The sequence below is a fragment of the Pristiophorus japonicus genome, chromosome 6 (genome assembly GCF_044704955.1).
Source record: "Pristiophorus japonicus isolate sPriJap1 chromosome 6, sPriJap1.hap1, whole genome shotgun sequence".
NCBI classification, from domain to species: domain Eukaryota; kingdom Metazoa; phylum Chordata; class Chondrichthyes; family Pristiophoridae; genus Pristiophorus; species Pristiophorus japonicus.
In genome coordinates, this window is record NC_091982.1 from 235,140,634 (window position 1) to 235,155,324 (window position 14,691).

The 14,691-nt window shown below is 45.0% G+C and overlaps 1 protein-coding gene across 1 annotated transcript in view; it reads right to left on the reverse strand.

Moving 5' to 3' along the window:
- Positions 1-207: 207 nt before the first annotated feature.
- Positions 208-14,691, reverse strand: part of mindy4b (MINDY family member 4B) — an 85,995-nt gene continuing 71,511 nt past the window's right edge. Inside the window, exons 11-12 of the mRNA XM_070882404.1 lie at positions 2,594-2,774; positions 208-350 (exon numbers count right to left, since the gene is read on the reverse strand). Of these exons, the coding sequence (XP_070738505.1) occupies positions 208-350; positions 2,594-2,774 (324 nt within the window). The remainder of the gene's footprint in view (positions 351-2,593; positions 2,775-14,691) is intronic.

Sequence of the window (14,691 nt, forward strand, 5' to 3'; positions counted from 1 at the left end):
GAAAGCGGCAAAGGACGAGAAAGACTAAGGAATGGCAGAAACTGCGATTGAGCAGTAACGTGACTCTGCCTGTACAGTACCAAGGAACTGAGGGTGGACGGACAATGAAGGACTTGAGCTGCCTCTCCTCAGTTTCCCAGTACAGCATGGTTGGCCGGCCGTCTGTTGTTGTTTAACAGCCTTCTGCAATGCCCCGTCTTTCTCACTTCAGAAAAATGGAACGGTCCCATTCCAGTCAATAGCAGCTCCTTCCCACTTGGTGCGAATGGTCATCTCCACTGAAGGGAACCTTTTCTCAGGGTCTCCTTCCTTCTCGTGCATCCCTTCTTCCCAGTGATGGGAGTGAGTAGCTGTAAGAGAAGATGATAAAGTTAATGTTTTGAGAATTCTGTAGCTAGTGGGAAGAGAGGAAGACTGAGGGCTGCGAGGTCTAAAAGATAAACAGACCTGGCACATTGGGATCTATATTGGCATGGACTCTGGAAGGTGAAGAGTTTTGAAGCAAAGAGTCAGGGGGAAGAGAAATACATAGAATTGATGCAACACAGAAATAGCACAGCAGAATCAATGAAGCTTAGAAAGCACTCAAATCTTTTTGGAGCAAAAGAGCAAGATAAAGCGGTTACGTGCAATCTCCCTAGCATTTTCTTTACTCATTCATGGGATGTGGGGGTTGCTGGCAAGGCCGGCATTTATTGCCCATTCCAAAACACTTGAGAAGATGATGGTGAGCTGCCTTCTTGAACCGCTGCAGTCCGTGTGGTGAAGGTGCTCCCACAGTGCTGTTAGGGAGGGAGTTCCAGGATTTTGACCCAGCGACGATGAAGGAACAGCAATATATTCCCAAGTCAGGATGGTGTGTGACTTGGAGGGGAACTTGGAGGTGATGGTGTTCCCATGTACCTGCTGCCCTTGTCCCTCTAGGTGGTAGAGGTCACTGAGAAATCAATGGAACCGCCCCCACCTCCAGAGAAATGGCGCATCAATCCATTGTGTAGTTTCTTCAGGATGTTCGTCAATCTCCTGCTGAAGTTACAATGGGAGATTGGGAGAGCGTGTGCCCCACGTATCATTAGCATATTTTCTCCCCTTCCTCCAGCTTGGTTTTCCTGTGGCATGCGCCATTGCTGACTGAGGGGGAATTAATATTCAGGTTACCCGCTGTTATGCTTTTGGCAGCGGCAGTGTGAGATTTCACAAGCTAGGCTGTGTGCGCGAATGTGCAAGAAACCAGCATGCTGCTGTAACAACCAATAAGAAAGAGCTTGCATTTATATAAGAACATGAAATAGGAACAGGTGTAGGCCATATGGCCCCTCGAGCCTGCTCCGCCATTCAATAAGATCATGGCTGATCTGATCATGGACTCAGGTCCACTTCCCCGCCCGTTCCCCATAACCCCTTATCCCCTTATTGTTTAAGAAACTGTCTATTTCTGTCTTAAGTTTATTCAATGTCCCAGCTTCCACAGCTCTCTGAGGCAGCGAATTCCACAGATTTACAACCTTCAGAAGAAATTTCTCCTCATCTCTGTTTTAAATGGACAGCCCCTTATTCTAAGATCATGCCCTCTAGTTCTAGTCTCCCCTATCAGTGGAAATATCCTCTCTGCATCCACCTTGTCAAGCAACCTCACAATCTTATACGTTTCGATAAGATCACCTCTCATTCTTCTGAATTCCAATGAGTATAGGCCCAACCTACTCAACTTTTCCTCATAAGTCAAACCCCTCATCCCCGGAATCAACCGAGTGAACATTCTCTGAACTGCCTCCAAAGCAAGTATATCCTTTCGTAAATATGGAAACCAAAACTGCACGCAGTATTCCAGGTGTGGCCTCACCAATACCTTATATAGCTGATTTTATACTCCATCCCCTTTGCAATAAAGGCCAAGATACCATTGGCCTTCCTGATCACTTGCTGTACCTGCATATTATCCTTTTGTGTTTCATGCACAAGTACCCCCAGGTCCCGCTGTACTGCAGCACTTTGCAATCTTTCTCCATTTAAATAATAACTTGCTCTTTGATTTTTTTCTGCCAATGTGCATGACCTTACACTTTCCGACATTATACACCATCTGCCAAATTTTTGCCCACTCACTTAGCGTGCCTATGTCTATAGTGCCTTTAATGCCCTGAAGACGTTCCACAGTACTTCACACCAATGAAATACTTTTATGGTATAGTCACTCTTGTAATGTGGAAAACACGGCAGCCAATTTGCGCACAGCAAGTTCCCACAAACAACGACGTGATGATGACCAGATAATCTGTTATAGTGATGTTGGTTGAGGGATAAAGATTGACCAGGACACCGGGGATAACTCCCTTGCTCTTCTTCGAAATCGTGACGTGGTATCCTTTACGTCCACCTGAGAGGCCAGATGTGGGCCTCGGTTTAACGTCTCATCCGAAAGACGACACCTCTGACAGTGCAGCCCTCCCTCAGCACTGTACTGGGAATGTCAGCCTAGATTATGTGCTCAAATCCCTGGAGTGGGACCTGAACCCACAACCTTCTGACTCCGAGTGCTAGCGCCAAGCCAAAGCTAACAATAGTTATTTGCGTTAAAGTTAAAAATCCGTACCTATTGTTAGTGTGACTGTCTTTGTTTGTGAAGGCTGGCCACTGTAAAAATATAGATCGAAGAGATGCTCCATTTTCCAGTCGGACAAGAGCAGTCGATTGGCGTTGAACAGCACGCTGAAAGTATTATTGATGTTGCACAGCCATATGGGTAGTTTGGGTGTTTTCAGCATACTTCCAACCTGGCACAGAACGACAACAGGATCAGAGCCCACTCTAAGGTTAATCGATCGTGTTGAAACTTAAAAATAAATTTTTTTGTTGGATTAGATTTGTCTACGTTCCCTGACCTCTGTACCAGCAACCACTGAGATGGTTAAAGAGTTACCAGCCACTGGGTCGCTGCCAGTGCTATAGGAAACTTAGGATTGAGCGGTGAGTTGTCATGTCCTCGGGTTCCACTATCAACGTAATCATAAGTTCATACAACACAGAAGCAGACCATCTGGCCTACTTTGCCTGTGCCTCTTTGAAAGTGCTGTCCACTTAGTCCCATTCCCCTGATTTTTAAATTATTCATTCATGGGATGTGGGCATCGCCAGCAAGGCCAGCAGCATTTATTGCCCATCCCTAATTGCCCTTAGCTGAGTGCCTTGCTGGGCCATTTCAGAGGGCAGTTAAGATTCAACCACATTGCTGTGTATCTGGAGTCATATATAGGCCCAGACCAGGTAAGGACCAGATTTCCTTCCCTAAAGGACATTAGTGAACCAGATGGGTTTTTAATGACAATCTGGTCGTTTCAAGGTCACCATTACTGATACTAGCTTTTTATTCCAGACTAATTTATTAACTGAATTTAAATTTCCCCATGGCTCTGCAAATTTTAAATTTTCAAATACAGATTGGACCTCTCTGGTCCGGCACCCTTGGGACCTGACCAGCGCCGGACCAGAGAATTTTCCGAACCACAGGAGGTCAACTGGTGACAACGCTGTTGACAACGACCTGGACGCATTCTGAGCATGCGCTGTGCAGAAGCCTACTGCGCAGCATTTAGTCGTCCAGAATCACTCCATTTTTAAAATTCCTCAGGCCCAGCTTCGACACCTCAGTCAGTCGCCTGCCCTTCCCTTTCCTTGCCCAGACCGCTTACCTCAATGAACACCAACACCTCAAAATACCATATATACACACACACAAAACATAGAGATTGGAGATAAAGTGGAGGTTAAGTCAAGGAGAGACACTGACCCTTACCCATGATCATACCCCCTGGCACCAGTCCGTGTGTAAACCGTGAGCAGAGCCTGATTGGTGGAAGCGGCAGGCTCCTCGCACTGAGACACACATGCACACACAACCCCCTGAGACTGCGGTGGCCCACACATGCACACACATACTTGCAGCAGTTCTTGCAGCGTGGACTGTGATGGATCCTGAGACCCCCCAGCCCACCCCCGGGCAGGTTAGTGCGGTTTACACACTGCACAGACACAGACCCACTCGAGAGAGAGACAGACAGAGAGAGAGAGAGTGAGAGAGAGAGACAGCGAGCTGCAGGCAGCGCCATTGTGCAACATGCGTCTGTGGCTCCCGCTCGAAGCCTGTGGGCGTGGTCCCCAGCACCAGCAGAACCTGCACTGACTGACAGTGGCTCCAGCTAATCGCTGCACACACACACACACACACACACACCACAGCAGCACCCTAGCCCGGCCCAGCCCAGCCCGCACGCTGCAACACCGCTTAAAGGGGCAGTCTAGTCCGGGACTGATGCCAGACCAGAGATGTTTCTGGACTAAAGAGTACCGGACTGGAGAGGTACAATCTGTACATATCCAATTCCTGTCTGAAAGTTACTATTGAATTGCTTCCACCCGCTTTCAGGCAGTGCATTCCAGGTCATAAGAACATAAGAAATAGGAGCAGGAGAAGGCCATTCGGCCCCTCAAGCATGCTCCACCATTCAATACGATTATGGCTGAGCTTCTACCTGCGCTAGCCCCATATCACTTGGTTCCCTTAATATCCAAAAATCTATCGATCTCTGTCTTGAATATACTCAACAACTGAGCATCCGCAGCCCTCTGGGGTAGAGAATTCCAGATTCACCGCCCTCTGAGTGAAGACATTTTTCCTCATCTCAGTCCTAAATGGCCAACCCCTTATTCTGAGACTGTGACCTCTGGTTCTAGACTCCCCAGCCAGGGGAAACATCCTGCCTGTAACTACCCTGTCAAGCCCTGTAAGAACTTTGTATGTTTCAATGAGATCACCTCTCAATCTTCTAAACTCTAGAGAATATAGGCCTAGTCTACTCAATCTCTCCACATAGGACAATCCCTCCATCCCAGGAATCAGTCTGGTGAACCTTCATTGCACTCCCTCTATGGCAAGTATATCCTTCCTTAGGTAAGGAGACCAAAACTGTACACAATACTCCAGGTGCGGTCTCACTAGGGCCCTATATAATTGCTGGAAGACGGCTTTAGTCTTATACTCAAATCCTCTTGTAATAAAGGTCAACATACCATTTGCTTTCTTAATTGCTTGCTGTACCTGCATGTTAACTTTCAGTAACTTGTGTAAAAGGACATCCAGGTTCCTTTAAACACCAACATTTCCCAATCTCTCACCATTTAAAAAATACTCTGCTTTTCTATTTTTCCTACCAAAGTGGATAACTTCACATTTCTCCACATTATACTCCACCTGCCATGTTCTTGCCCACTCACTGTCTATATCTCCTTGAAGCCTCTTTGCATCCTCCTCACAACTTACATGCCCACCTAAGTTTGTATCATCAGCAAACTTGGATATATTACATTTGGTCCCTTCATCCAAATCATGGCAATAGATTGTGAATAGCTGAGGCCCAAGCACTGATCCTTGTATTACCCCACTAGTTACAGCTTGTAAACCCGAAAATGACCCGTTTATTCCTACACTCTGTTTCTGCTCATTAACCAATCCTCAATCCATGCTAGTATATTACCCTCAATCCCATGAGCCCTAATTTTGTTTAATTACCTCTTGTGTGGTACCTTATCGAATGCCTTCTGAAAATCTAAATACACCACATCTACTGGTTCCCCCTTATTTATTCTGCCAGTTACAACCGAAAGAATTGTTAAATATGATTTCCTTTTTATAAATCTGTGTTGTCTCTGCCCAATCCTATTATTATTTTCTAAGTGTCTTGTTACCACGTCCTTAATAATAGAATCTAGCATTTTCCCTACTACTGATATCAGGCTAACTGGTCTGTAGCTCCCCATTTTCTCTCTCCCACCTTTCTTAAATAGTGGGGTTACATTTGCTACCTTCCAATCCGCGGGACCGTTCCAGAATCAGTGGAAGTTTGGAAGATGACAACCAATGCATCCACTATCTCTCGAGCCACCTCTTTCAAAAGCCTAGTTTGTAGGCCATCAGGTCCAGGGGATTAATTGACTTTCAGTCCCATTAATTTCTCCAGTACTATTTTTGTACAAATACTAATTTCTTTCAGTTCCTCATTCTTGCTAGACCCTTGGTTCTCCACTTTTTCTGGGAAGTTGTTTGTGTCTTCTTCCGTGAAGACAGACACAAAGTATTTATTTAATTTCTCTGACATTTCCTTACTCCTCATTATAATTTCTCCTGTCTCAGCATGTAAGGGACCAACATTTACTTTTGCTAATCTTTTCTGTTTTACATACCTATAGAAGCTTTTACAATCTGTTTTTAATGTCTCTCGCTAGTTCACTCTCATATTCTATTTTCCCTTTCTTTTTCAATTTCTTGGTCCAAATTTGCTGAATTCTAAAATCCTCCCAATCCTCAGGCTTACTGCTCTTTTTGGCAACATTCTAAGCCTCTTCCGTTGATTCTCTTGTTAGCCACGGTTGGACCACTTTTCCCGAGGGGTTTTTGTGCCTTAAAAGAATGTATGTTTGTTGTAAATCAAATATTTATTCTTTAAATACTAGCCATTGCTTGTCTACCATCATACCTTTTAATGTAGTTTCCCAATCTACCTTAGATAACTCGCCCCTCACACCTACTTAGTTTCTTTGTTTAGATTTAAGACCCTAGTTTTGGGTTTAACTGAATCACTTTCAAACTCAATAGAAATTTCTATCATGTTATGGTCACTCTTCCCTAAAGGCCCCTTTACTACAATGTTATTAATTAACCCTTTCTCATTGCACAATACTAGATATAAAATAGCCTGTTCCCTAGTTGGTTCCTCAGCATACTGATCTAGAAAACTATCTTGTATCCATTCTATGAATTTGTCCTCTGCACTATCACTGCAAATTTGGTTTGCCCAGTTGATTAGTCCCCCATGATTACTGTATTACCCATGTTACATGTGCTTCTAATTTCCTGATGTATACTCTGCCCTACATTACCACTACTGTTTGGGGGCCTATAAACAACTCCCACCAATGTTTTCTGCTCCTTGCTGTTTCTTAGCTCCACTCAAACTGATTCTACTTCTTGATTTTCGGAGCTAAGATCCTTTCTCTTCTGTCTTTATCCCATCCTTTATTATCAGAGCTTCGCATCCTCCTTTTCCATCTTGCCTATCTCTTCTAAAAGTTAAGTATCCTGGATTATTTAGTTCCCAACCTTGGTCACGTTGCAACCACGTCTCCGTAATGACTGTTAGATCAAACCTATTAATTTCTATCCGCGCTATTAATTCACCTATTTTGTTGCTAATGCTTTGCGCATTCAGATATAGTGCCTTTAGCTTTGACTTTTTTTAATTTTTCCCTGATGTCCCTTTAGTCACTGATGCCCTATGACCTTTGTTACTCTCTCTGACCCTCCCTGACCCACTCTGCTTATTTTTACTCAAAACTCCACTCTGCTCGATGGCCTTGACATTTCTCTTGCTGCTTTTAAATGTACTCTTTCCTGAATCCTCCCAACCCCCCTTCATTAGTTTAAAGCCATGTCTACTGCCCTAGTTATTCGATTCACCAGGACACTGGTGCCAGCCAGGTTTAAGTGGAGCCCGTCCCAACGGAATAGCTCCCACTTTCCCCAGTACAGGTGCCAGTGCCGCTTGAACTGAAACCCCTCCCTCCCACACCACTCTTTGAGCCACGCATTTAAACCTCTAATCTGTTGGTCCCTATACCAATTTGCACGTGGCCCAGGTAACAATCTAGTGAGATCATAACAACTCGCCGTGCAAAAAAACATTCTCCTCATCACTTCTCTGGTTCTTTTGCGAATTATCTTAAATCTGTGTCCTCTGGTTACTGAACCTTCTGCCAGTGGAAACAGTTTCTCCCTATTTACTTGATCAAAACCCTTCATCATTTTGAACACCTCTACTAAACCTTCCCTTAACCTTCTCTGCTCCAAGGAGAACAACCCCAGCTTCTCCAGTCTCTCCATCAGGAGAAAAATAAAGCAGAACTCTTCATTCAGGGTGTGGTGGGGTTATGAGTTCAAGCTTTTTAAACAGCGCTGTAACACAAACAAACGAAAGCTTATACCTCCAGAACTGATAGAGTAAGGATGCAGTTATTTTCACTGTGAAAATGTTCTGATTGGCTCTCCATTATCACATGACCTGATTGCTGATTAGTCCCCTTGGCGTATAAGTCACACCCAGAAGTTTCTCTGAAATGTGTAACTGGAACTGTCCAGCACAAGTTCTGAGTGACTTTGCAAAGCGTAATTCGAGCCATTCTGACTTCAGAACCCAGAGAGGATAGAGCGCCACCAACCCAGCAAAAACCTCCCAAGTTCCTGACCCTACCCCAGCCCAAGTTCTTGACCTTATCCCTGTCCTGCCATAGATCTGGCATTGTGTGTAGGTCACAGATTGTTAACAGGTTTATTTTGTATGAAGTGAATGTCGACAGTGTCGAGACTTCCGGATTTCATCCACTCCAATAATGTCCCTTGTAACATACGCATTGAGCTTTCTGAGGAATTGGGTGTGGGTGTAATGGGGGTGGGGTTGGAAGATCATGATCCATCTTCCCCGAGTTCCCTCTCTCCCCTCCGATCCCCTCTCCCATTTCCCCTCTCTCTCCCCCAGTCTCTCTCTCTCCCCCCCGACTTTCTCTTCCCCCCACCCCCTACCCACTCCCCCCGCCCCCCCTGCCCATGTCTCTTTTTGCAAAGTCACAAACTTTAAAACCATGCTGTTTTGTCGGTCTTTCCCTCCCTCTCTCTCTTGGTGTGCTGTTTACAAGAATTGAGTTCTCACTGCGGAGGTCGCCAAGAAAGGGCCCTGATCATTTGGTGCTCTTAAAGCTTGGCAAGATTGCATGTTGCTATGGTTACTGCAGGGTCATGAGCAGTTACAGTCTGCACAATCAAGAAAAAGAAAAGTCTTCTTTTACACCTAATTTTAGAAGATTCATGGAATTTACCGCGCAGGACCGGGCCATTCGGCCCAACTGGAAGATGCCAGTGTTTGTTCTCACGAGCTGAGCCTCCAAGAGGCTTGCGACAGTGCTCTGCCCCAGTGACTCTATGCTACTCCGAACTCTTCCTGTCTAGAAAGGTCAACATTTATGAAACAACCTGCGGTGAGGGATTTTTACCAGAGCTGCCAGGCCACATTCTGAGTAACTGCGCATGCGCCACACTGCGGCATTAAAATTGCGATTGTGACTTTTGAAAAAAGAAGTGTATAGGTGGCATCTTACAGCTTGGCATGGTAAATATAACATTAATTACACTCAGGCAGTCGCCAGCTGTGCTGGAACTGATCCACAAAGGAATGTAGTGCATCATTAAACATGGCTCCTTAAAACCTCCTTACCGAATTAACTTCAGTTAATTCTTTAAGAAGTCGATCCCTAGTGCATGCTGTCATAGTCAGAATATCCTGTGAGTGGCCTGACCCGATAATATATGTGCGAGAGTGCCATGAGTGAGTTTGGGTCAGTGCCGCGGTATTCTGTTCTGAGTACCGGTGGGGGCGATGGTGGCTCTGGGGAGTGCAGCCAGAGCCAAGTCCTCGACACCACGGGTGGCTCAGCTGCACAGGGAGGGAGGAAAAAGAATGGAAGAGCTATAGTGGTAGGGGATTCGCTAGTCAGGGGAGCAGACAGGCGTTTCTGCGGCCGCAGACGTGACTCCAGGTTGGTATGTGGCCTCCCTGGTGCCAGGGTCAAGGATGTCACTGAGCGGCTGCAGGGCATTCTGGGGGGAGAGGGTGAACAGCCAGAGGTCCACATCGGTACCAATGACATAGGTAGACGAGGGATGAGGTCTTGCAGGAAGAGTTTAGGGAGCTAGGAGCGAGATTAAAAAGCAGGACCTCAAATGGTAGTAATCTCCAGATTACTCCCGGTGCCACGAGCTAGTGAGTACAGAAATAGGAGGGTAAAAGGGATGAATACGTGGCTGGGAAGATGGTGCAGGCGGGAGGGCTTTAGTTTCCTAAGGCATTGGGACCGCTTCTGGGGGAAGTGGGACCTGTACAAGCCGGACGGGTTGCACCTCAACAGAGCCAGGACCAATATCTTCACCGGGGGGGGGGGGGGGGGTTTGCTAGTGCTGTTGGGAAGGGTTTAAACTAGCTTGGCAGGGGGATGGGAACCTGAAAATAGATTCAGTACGGAGGGGAGTAAAGCTGGGATTAGAATGCATAAATAAAGAAAGTGAGTTTGAAGGAGAGAGGAAACAAGCAGGAAAAAAGGGTAAAAAAACAAACTTAAAGGCACTTTGTCTAAATGGACGTAGCGTTTGTAACAAAATAGCTGAGTTGACAGCATAAATTCAGACAAATGGGTATGATCTGATAGCCATTACAGAGACGTGGTTGCAAGGTGACCAGGACTGGGAATTAAATATTCAGGGGCACTTGACAATCTGGAAGGACAGACAGAAAGGAAAGGGAGGTGGGGTAGCTCTACTGATAAAGGATGGAATCACTGCAATAGTAAGAGACGATATTGGCTCAAATGATAAGGGTGTTGAAACAGTTTGGGTGGAGATAAGGAAGAATAAGGGGGAAAAAAATCACTGGTGGGCCTAGTCTATAGGCCCCCTAACAGTAGCAACTCTGTTGGTCAGAGCATAAACCAGGAAATAGTGAGGGCTTGGAAAAAGCGAACAGCAATAATCATGGGTGATTTTAACCTCCATATTGATTGTACAAATCAAATTGATCAGGGTAACCTTGAGGAGGAGTTCAGGGAGTGCGTAAGGGACGGGTTCCTTGAGCAGTATGTAATGGAACCAACCAGAGGGCAGGCTATCTTAGACCTGGTCCTGTGTAATGAGACTGGATTAATAAACAATCTCCTAGTAAAGGATCCCCTCGGAATGAGTGATCATAGCATGATTGAATTTCAAATTCAGATGGAGGGTGAGAAAGTTGGATCCCTAACCAGCGCACTAAGCTTAAATAAAGGAGACTATGAAGGTATGAGGGCAGAGTTGGCTAAAGTGCACTGGGAAAACAGATTAAAGTGTAGGACGGTTGATGAACAGTGGTGTACATTTAAGGAGATATTTCACAACTCTCAAGAAAAATATATTCCAGTGAGGAGGAAAGGGTGTAAGAGAAAAGATAGCCATCCGTGGCTAACTAAAGAAATAAAGGAAGGTATCCAATGAAAAACAAGGGCATACAAAGTGGCCAAAACTAGTGGGAGGACAGAAGACTGGGAAGCTTTTAAAAGCCAGCAAAGAACGACTAAAAAAATGATTAAGAAAGGGAAGATAGACTATGAAAGTAAATGAGCACAAAATATAAAACAAATTGCAAGAGTTTCTATCGGTATATAAAAAAGAAAAGAGTGGCTAAAGTAAATGTTGGTCCCTTAGAGGATGAGATCAGGGAATTAGTAATGGGGAACATGGAGATGGCAGAAACTCTGAACAAATATTTTGTATCAGTCTTTACGGAAGAGGACACAAAAAATATTCCAACAGTGGATAGTTAAGGGGCTAAAGGGGGGGAGGAATCACAATCACAATCACAATCACTAAGGAGTTGGTACTCAGTAAGATAATGGGACTAAAGTCAGATAAATCCCCTGGACCTGATGGCTTGCATCCTAGGGTCTTAAGAGAAGTAGCAGCAGGGATTGTGGATGCATTGGTTGTAATTTACCAAAATTCCCTGGATTCTGGGGAGGTTCCAGCAGATTGGGAAACTGCAAATGTAACGCTCCTATTTAAAAAAGGAGGCAGACAAAAAGCAGGAAACTATAGACCAGTTAGCTTAACATCTGTAGTTGGGAAAATGTTGCAGTCCATTATCAAAGAAGCAGTAGCAGGACATTTGGAAAAGCAAAATTTGGTCAGCCAGAGTCAGCATGGATTTATGAAGGGGAAGTCATGTTTGACAAATTTGCTGGAGTTCTTTGAGGATGTAACAAACAGGATGGATAAAGGGGAACCAGTGGATGTGGTGTATTTGGACTTCCAGAAGGCATTTGACAAGGTGCCACATAAAAGATTACTGCACAAGATAAAAGTTCACGGGGTTGGGGGTAATATATTGGCATGGATAGAGGATTGGCTAACTAACAGAGAACAGATAATCGGCTTAAATGGTTCATTCTCTGGTTATCAACCAGTAACTAGTGGGGTGCCGCAGGGATCAGTGCTGTGACCCCAACTATTTACAATCTACATGAACGACTTGGAAGAAGGGACTGAGTGTAACGTAACCAAGTTTGCTGACGATACAAAGGTGGGAGGAAAAGCAATGTGTGAGGAGGACACAAAAAATCTGCAAAAGGACATGGACAGGCTAAGTGAGTGGGCAAAAATTTGCAGATGGAGTATAATGTTGGAAAGTGTGAGGTCATGCACTTTGGCAGAAAAATCAAAGAGCAAGTTATTATTTAAATTGAGAAAGATTGCAAAGTGCTGCAGTACAGTGGGACCTGGGGGTACTTGTGTATGAAACACAAAAGGATATTATGCAAGTACAGCAAGTGATCAGGAAGGCCAATGGTAAAAAAGGTTGGAGTATAAAAGCAGGGAAGTCTTGCTACAACTATACAAGGTATTGGTGCGGCCACACCTGGAATATTGCGTGCAGTTTTGGTTTCCATATTTACGAAAGAATATACTTACTTTGGAGGCAGTTCAGAGAAGGTTCACGAGGTTGATTCTGTGGATGAGGAGGTTGACTATGAGGAGAGGTTGAGTAGGTTGGGCCTCTACTCATTAGAATTCAGAAAAATGAGAGGTGAACTTATTGAAATGTATAAGATTATGAGGGGACTTGACAAGGTGGATGCAGAGAGGATGTTTCCACTGATGGGGGAGACTAGAACTAGAGGGTATAATCTTAAAATAAGGGGCCGCCCATTTAAAACAGAGATGAGGAGAAATTTCTTCTCTCAGAGGGTTGTAAATCTGTGGAATTCGCTGCCTAGAGAGCTGTGCAAGCTGGGACATTGAATAATTTAAGACAGAAATAGACAGTTTCTTAAATGATAAGGGGAGAAGGGGTTATGGGGAACAGGCGGGGAAATGGAGCTGAGTCCATGATCATATCAGCCGTGATCTTATTAAATGACAGAGCAGGCTCGAGGGGCTGTATGGCCTACTCTTGTTCCTATTTCTTATGTTCTTATGTTATAAATCATACTCCAATGATCTTCATGATGAGTGTCCAATAAGGAATTCAGGAGAAACCTCTTTACCCAGAGGGTGCAGAGAATGTGGAACTCGCTGCCATAGAGAGTAATTGAGGCAAACAGCATCGACGCATTTAAGGGGAAGCTAAATAAATACATAGAAAATAGGAGCAGTAGTAGGCCATTCAGCCCTTCGAGTCTGTACTGCCATTCAATATGATCATGGCTGATCCTCTATGTCAACACCATATTCCCATTTTTTCCCCATACCCCTTGATGCCTTTTGTTTCTAGAAATCTATCTATCTCCCTCTTAAATATATTCAGTGACTTGGCCTCCACAGCCTTCTGTGGTAGAGAATTCCACAGGTTCACCACCCTCTGAGTGAAAGAATTTCTCCTCATCTTGGTCCTAAATTTCTTACCCCGTATCCTGAGACTGTGACCCCTTGTTCTAGACTTCCCAGCCCGGGGGAAACATCCTCCCCGCATCCAGTCTATCCAACCCAGTCAGAAATTTATACGTTTCAACGAGATCCCCCCTCATTCTTCTAAACTCTAGTGAATACAGGCCTAGTCGACCCAATCTCTCCTCATATGACAGTTCTGCCATCCCAGGAATCAATCTGGTGAACCTTGAAGGAGAAAGGAATAGCTTATGCTGATGGTGTTAGATGAAGTAGGGTGGGAGGAGACTCGTGTGGAGCATAAACACCGGCACAGCCAAATGGCCTATTCCTGTAATGCACATTCCAGCAGTTCTGAAAAGACTCAGTAGGTCAGGCAGCATCCGTGGGGAGAGAAATAGAGTTAACGTTTCAGGTCGATGACCCTTCGTCAGAACTGCAAAAAGTTAAGAGAGGTAACAGGTTTTTAAGCAAGTCTAGGAGCAGGGAAAAAGGGAGGGGAGGAAAGAACAAAAGGGAAGGTCTGTGATAGGGTGGAAGGCAGGAAAGATTAAGCGACAAAAGGGATGATGGTGCACGGTTGAAGGAAATGGTAATGGGACAAGTTAAAAAAACAAATTATAGTCTAGATGAGGCGTAGATGGGAACGGCAGAATCATCGGCAACTGCTGAAATTGTTGAACTCGATGTTGAGTCCAGAAGGCTGTGAAGTCCCAGCACAGGCTTGATGGGCCAAATGGCCACCTTGTGTGCTGTAACCATTCTATGATTCTATGTAATTCTATGAATCTTATAAAAGGAGGCGTAAAAGAAGACTTATTTTCTTGGTAGTGCAGACTGTAACTGCTCATTACCCTACAGTAACCATAGTGACATGCAATCTTGCGAAGCTGTAAACGTACCAAATGGTCAGGACCCTTTCTTGGCGGCCTCCACAGTGAGAACCCAGTTCCTGTAAGTGTCGCACCAAGACAGAAAGGGAGGGAAAGACCTATAAAACATCCTGATTCTAAAGCGTGTGACCTTACGATACTCTACCTGTATGTTCAACTACACCACTGGGGCAAGCGTTCCTGTTCCTCGCACAGAGGGCTATTGCATCTCCAGGGCGCAGCTTATGAAGGAAGATCTGTGGCGGAGGAGCACCCTCTCCTAATGGAACCCTCCCTATTTTCTGTCCA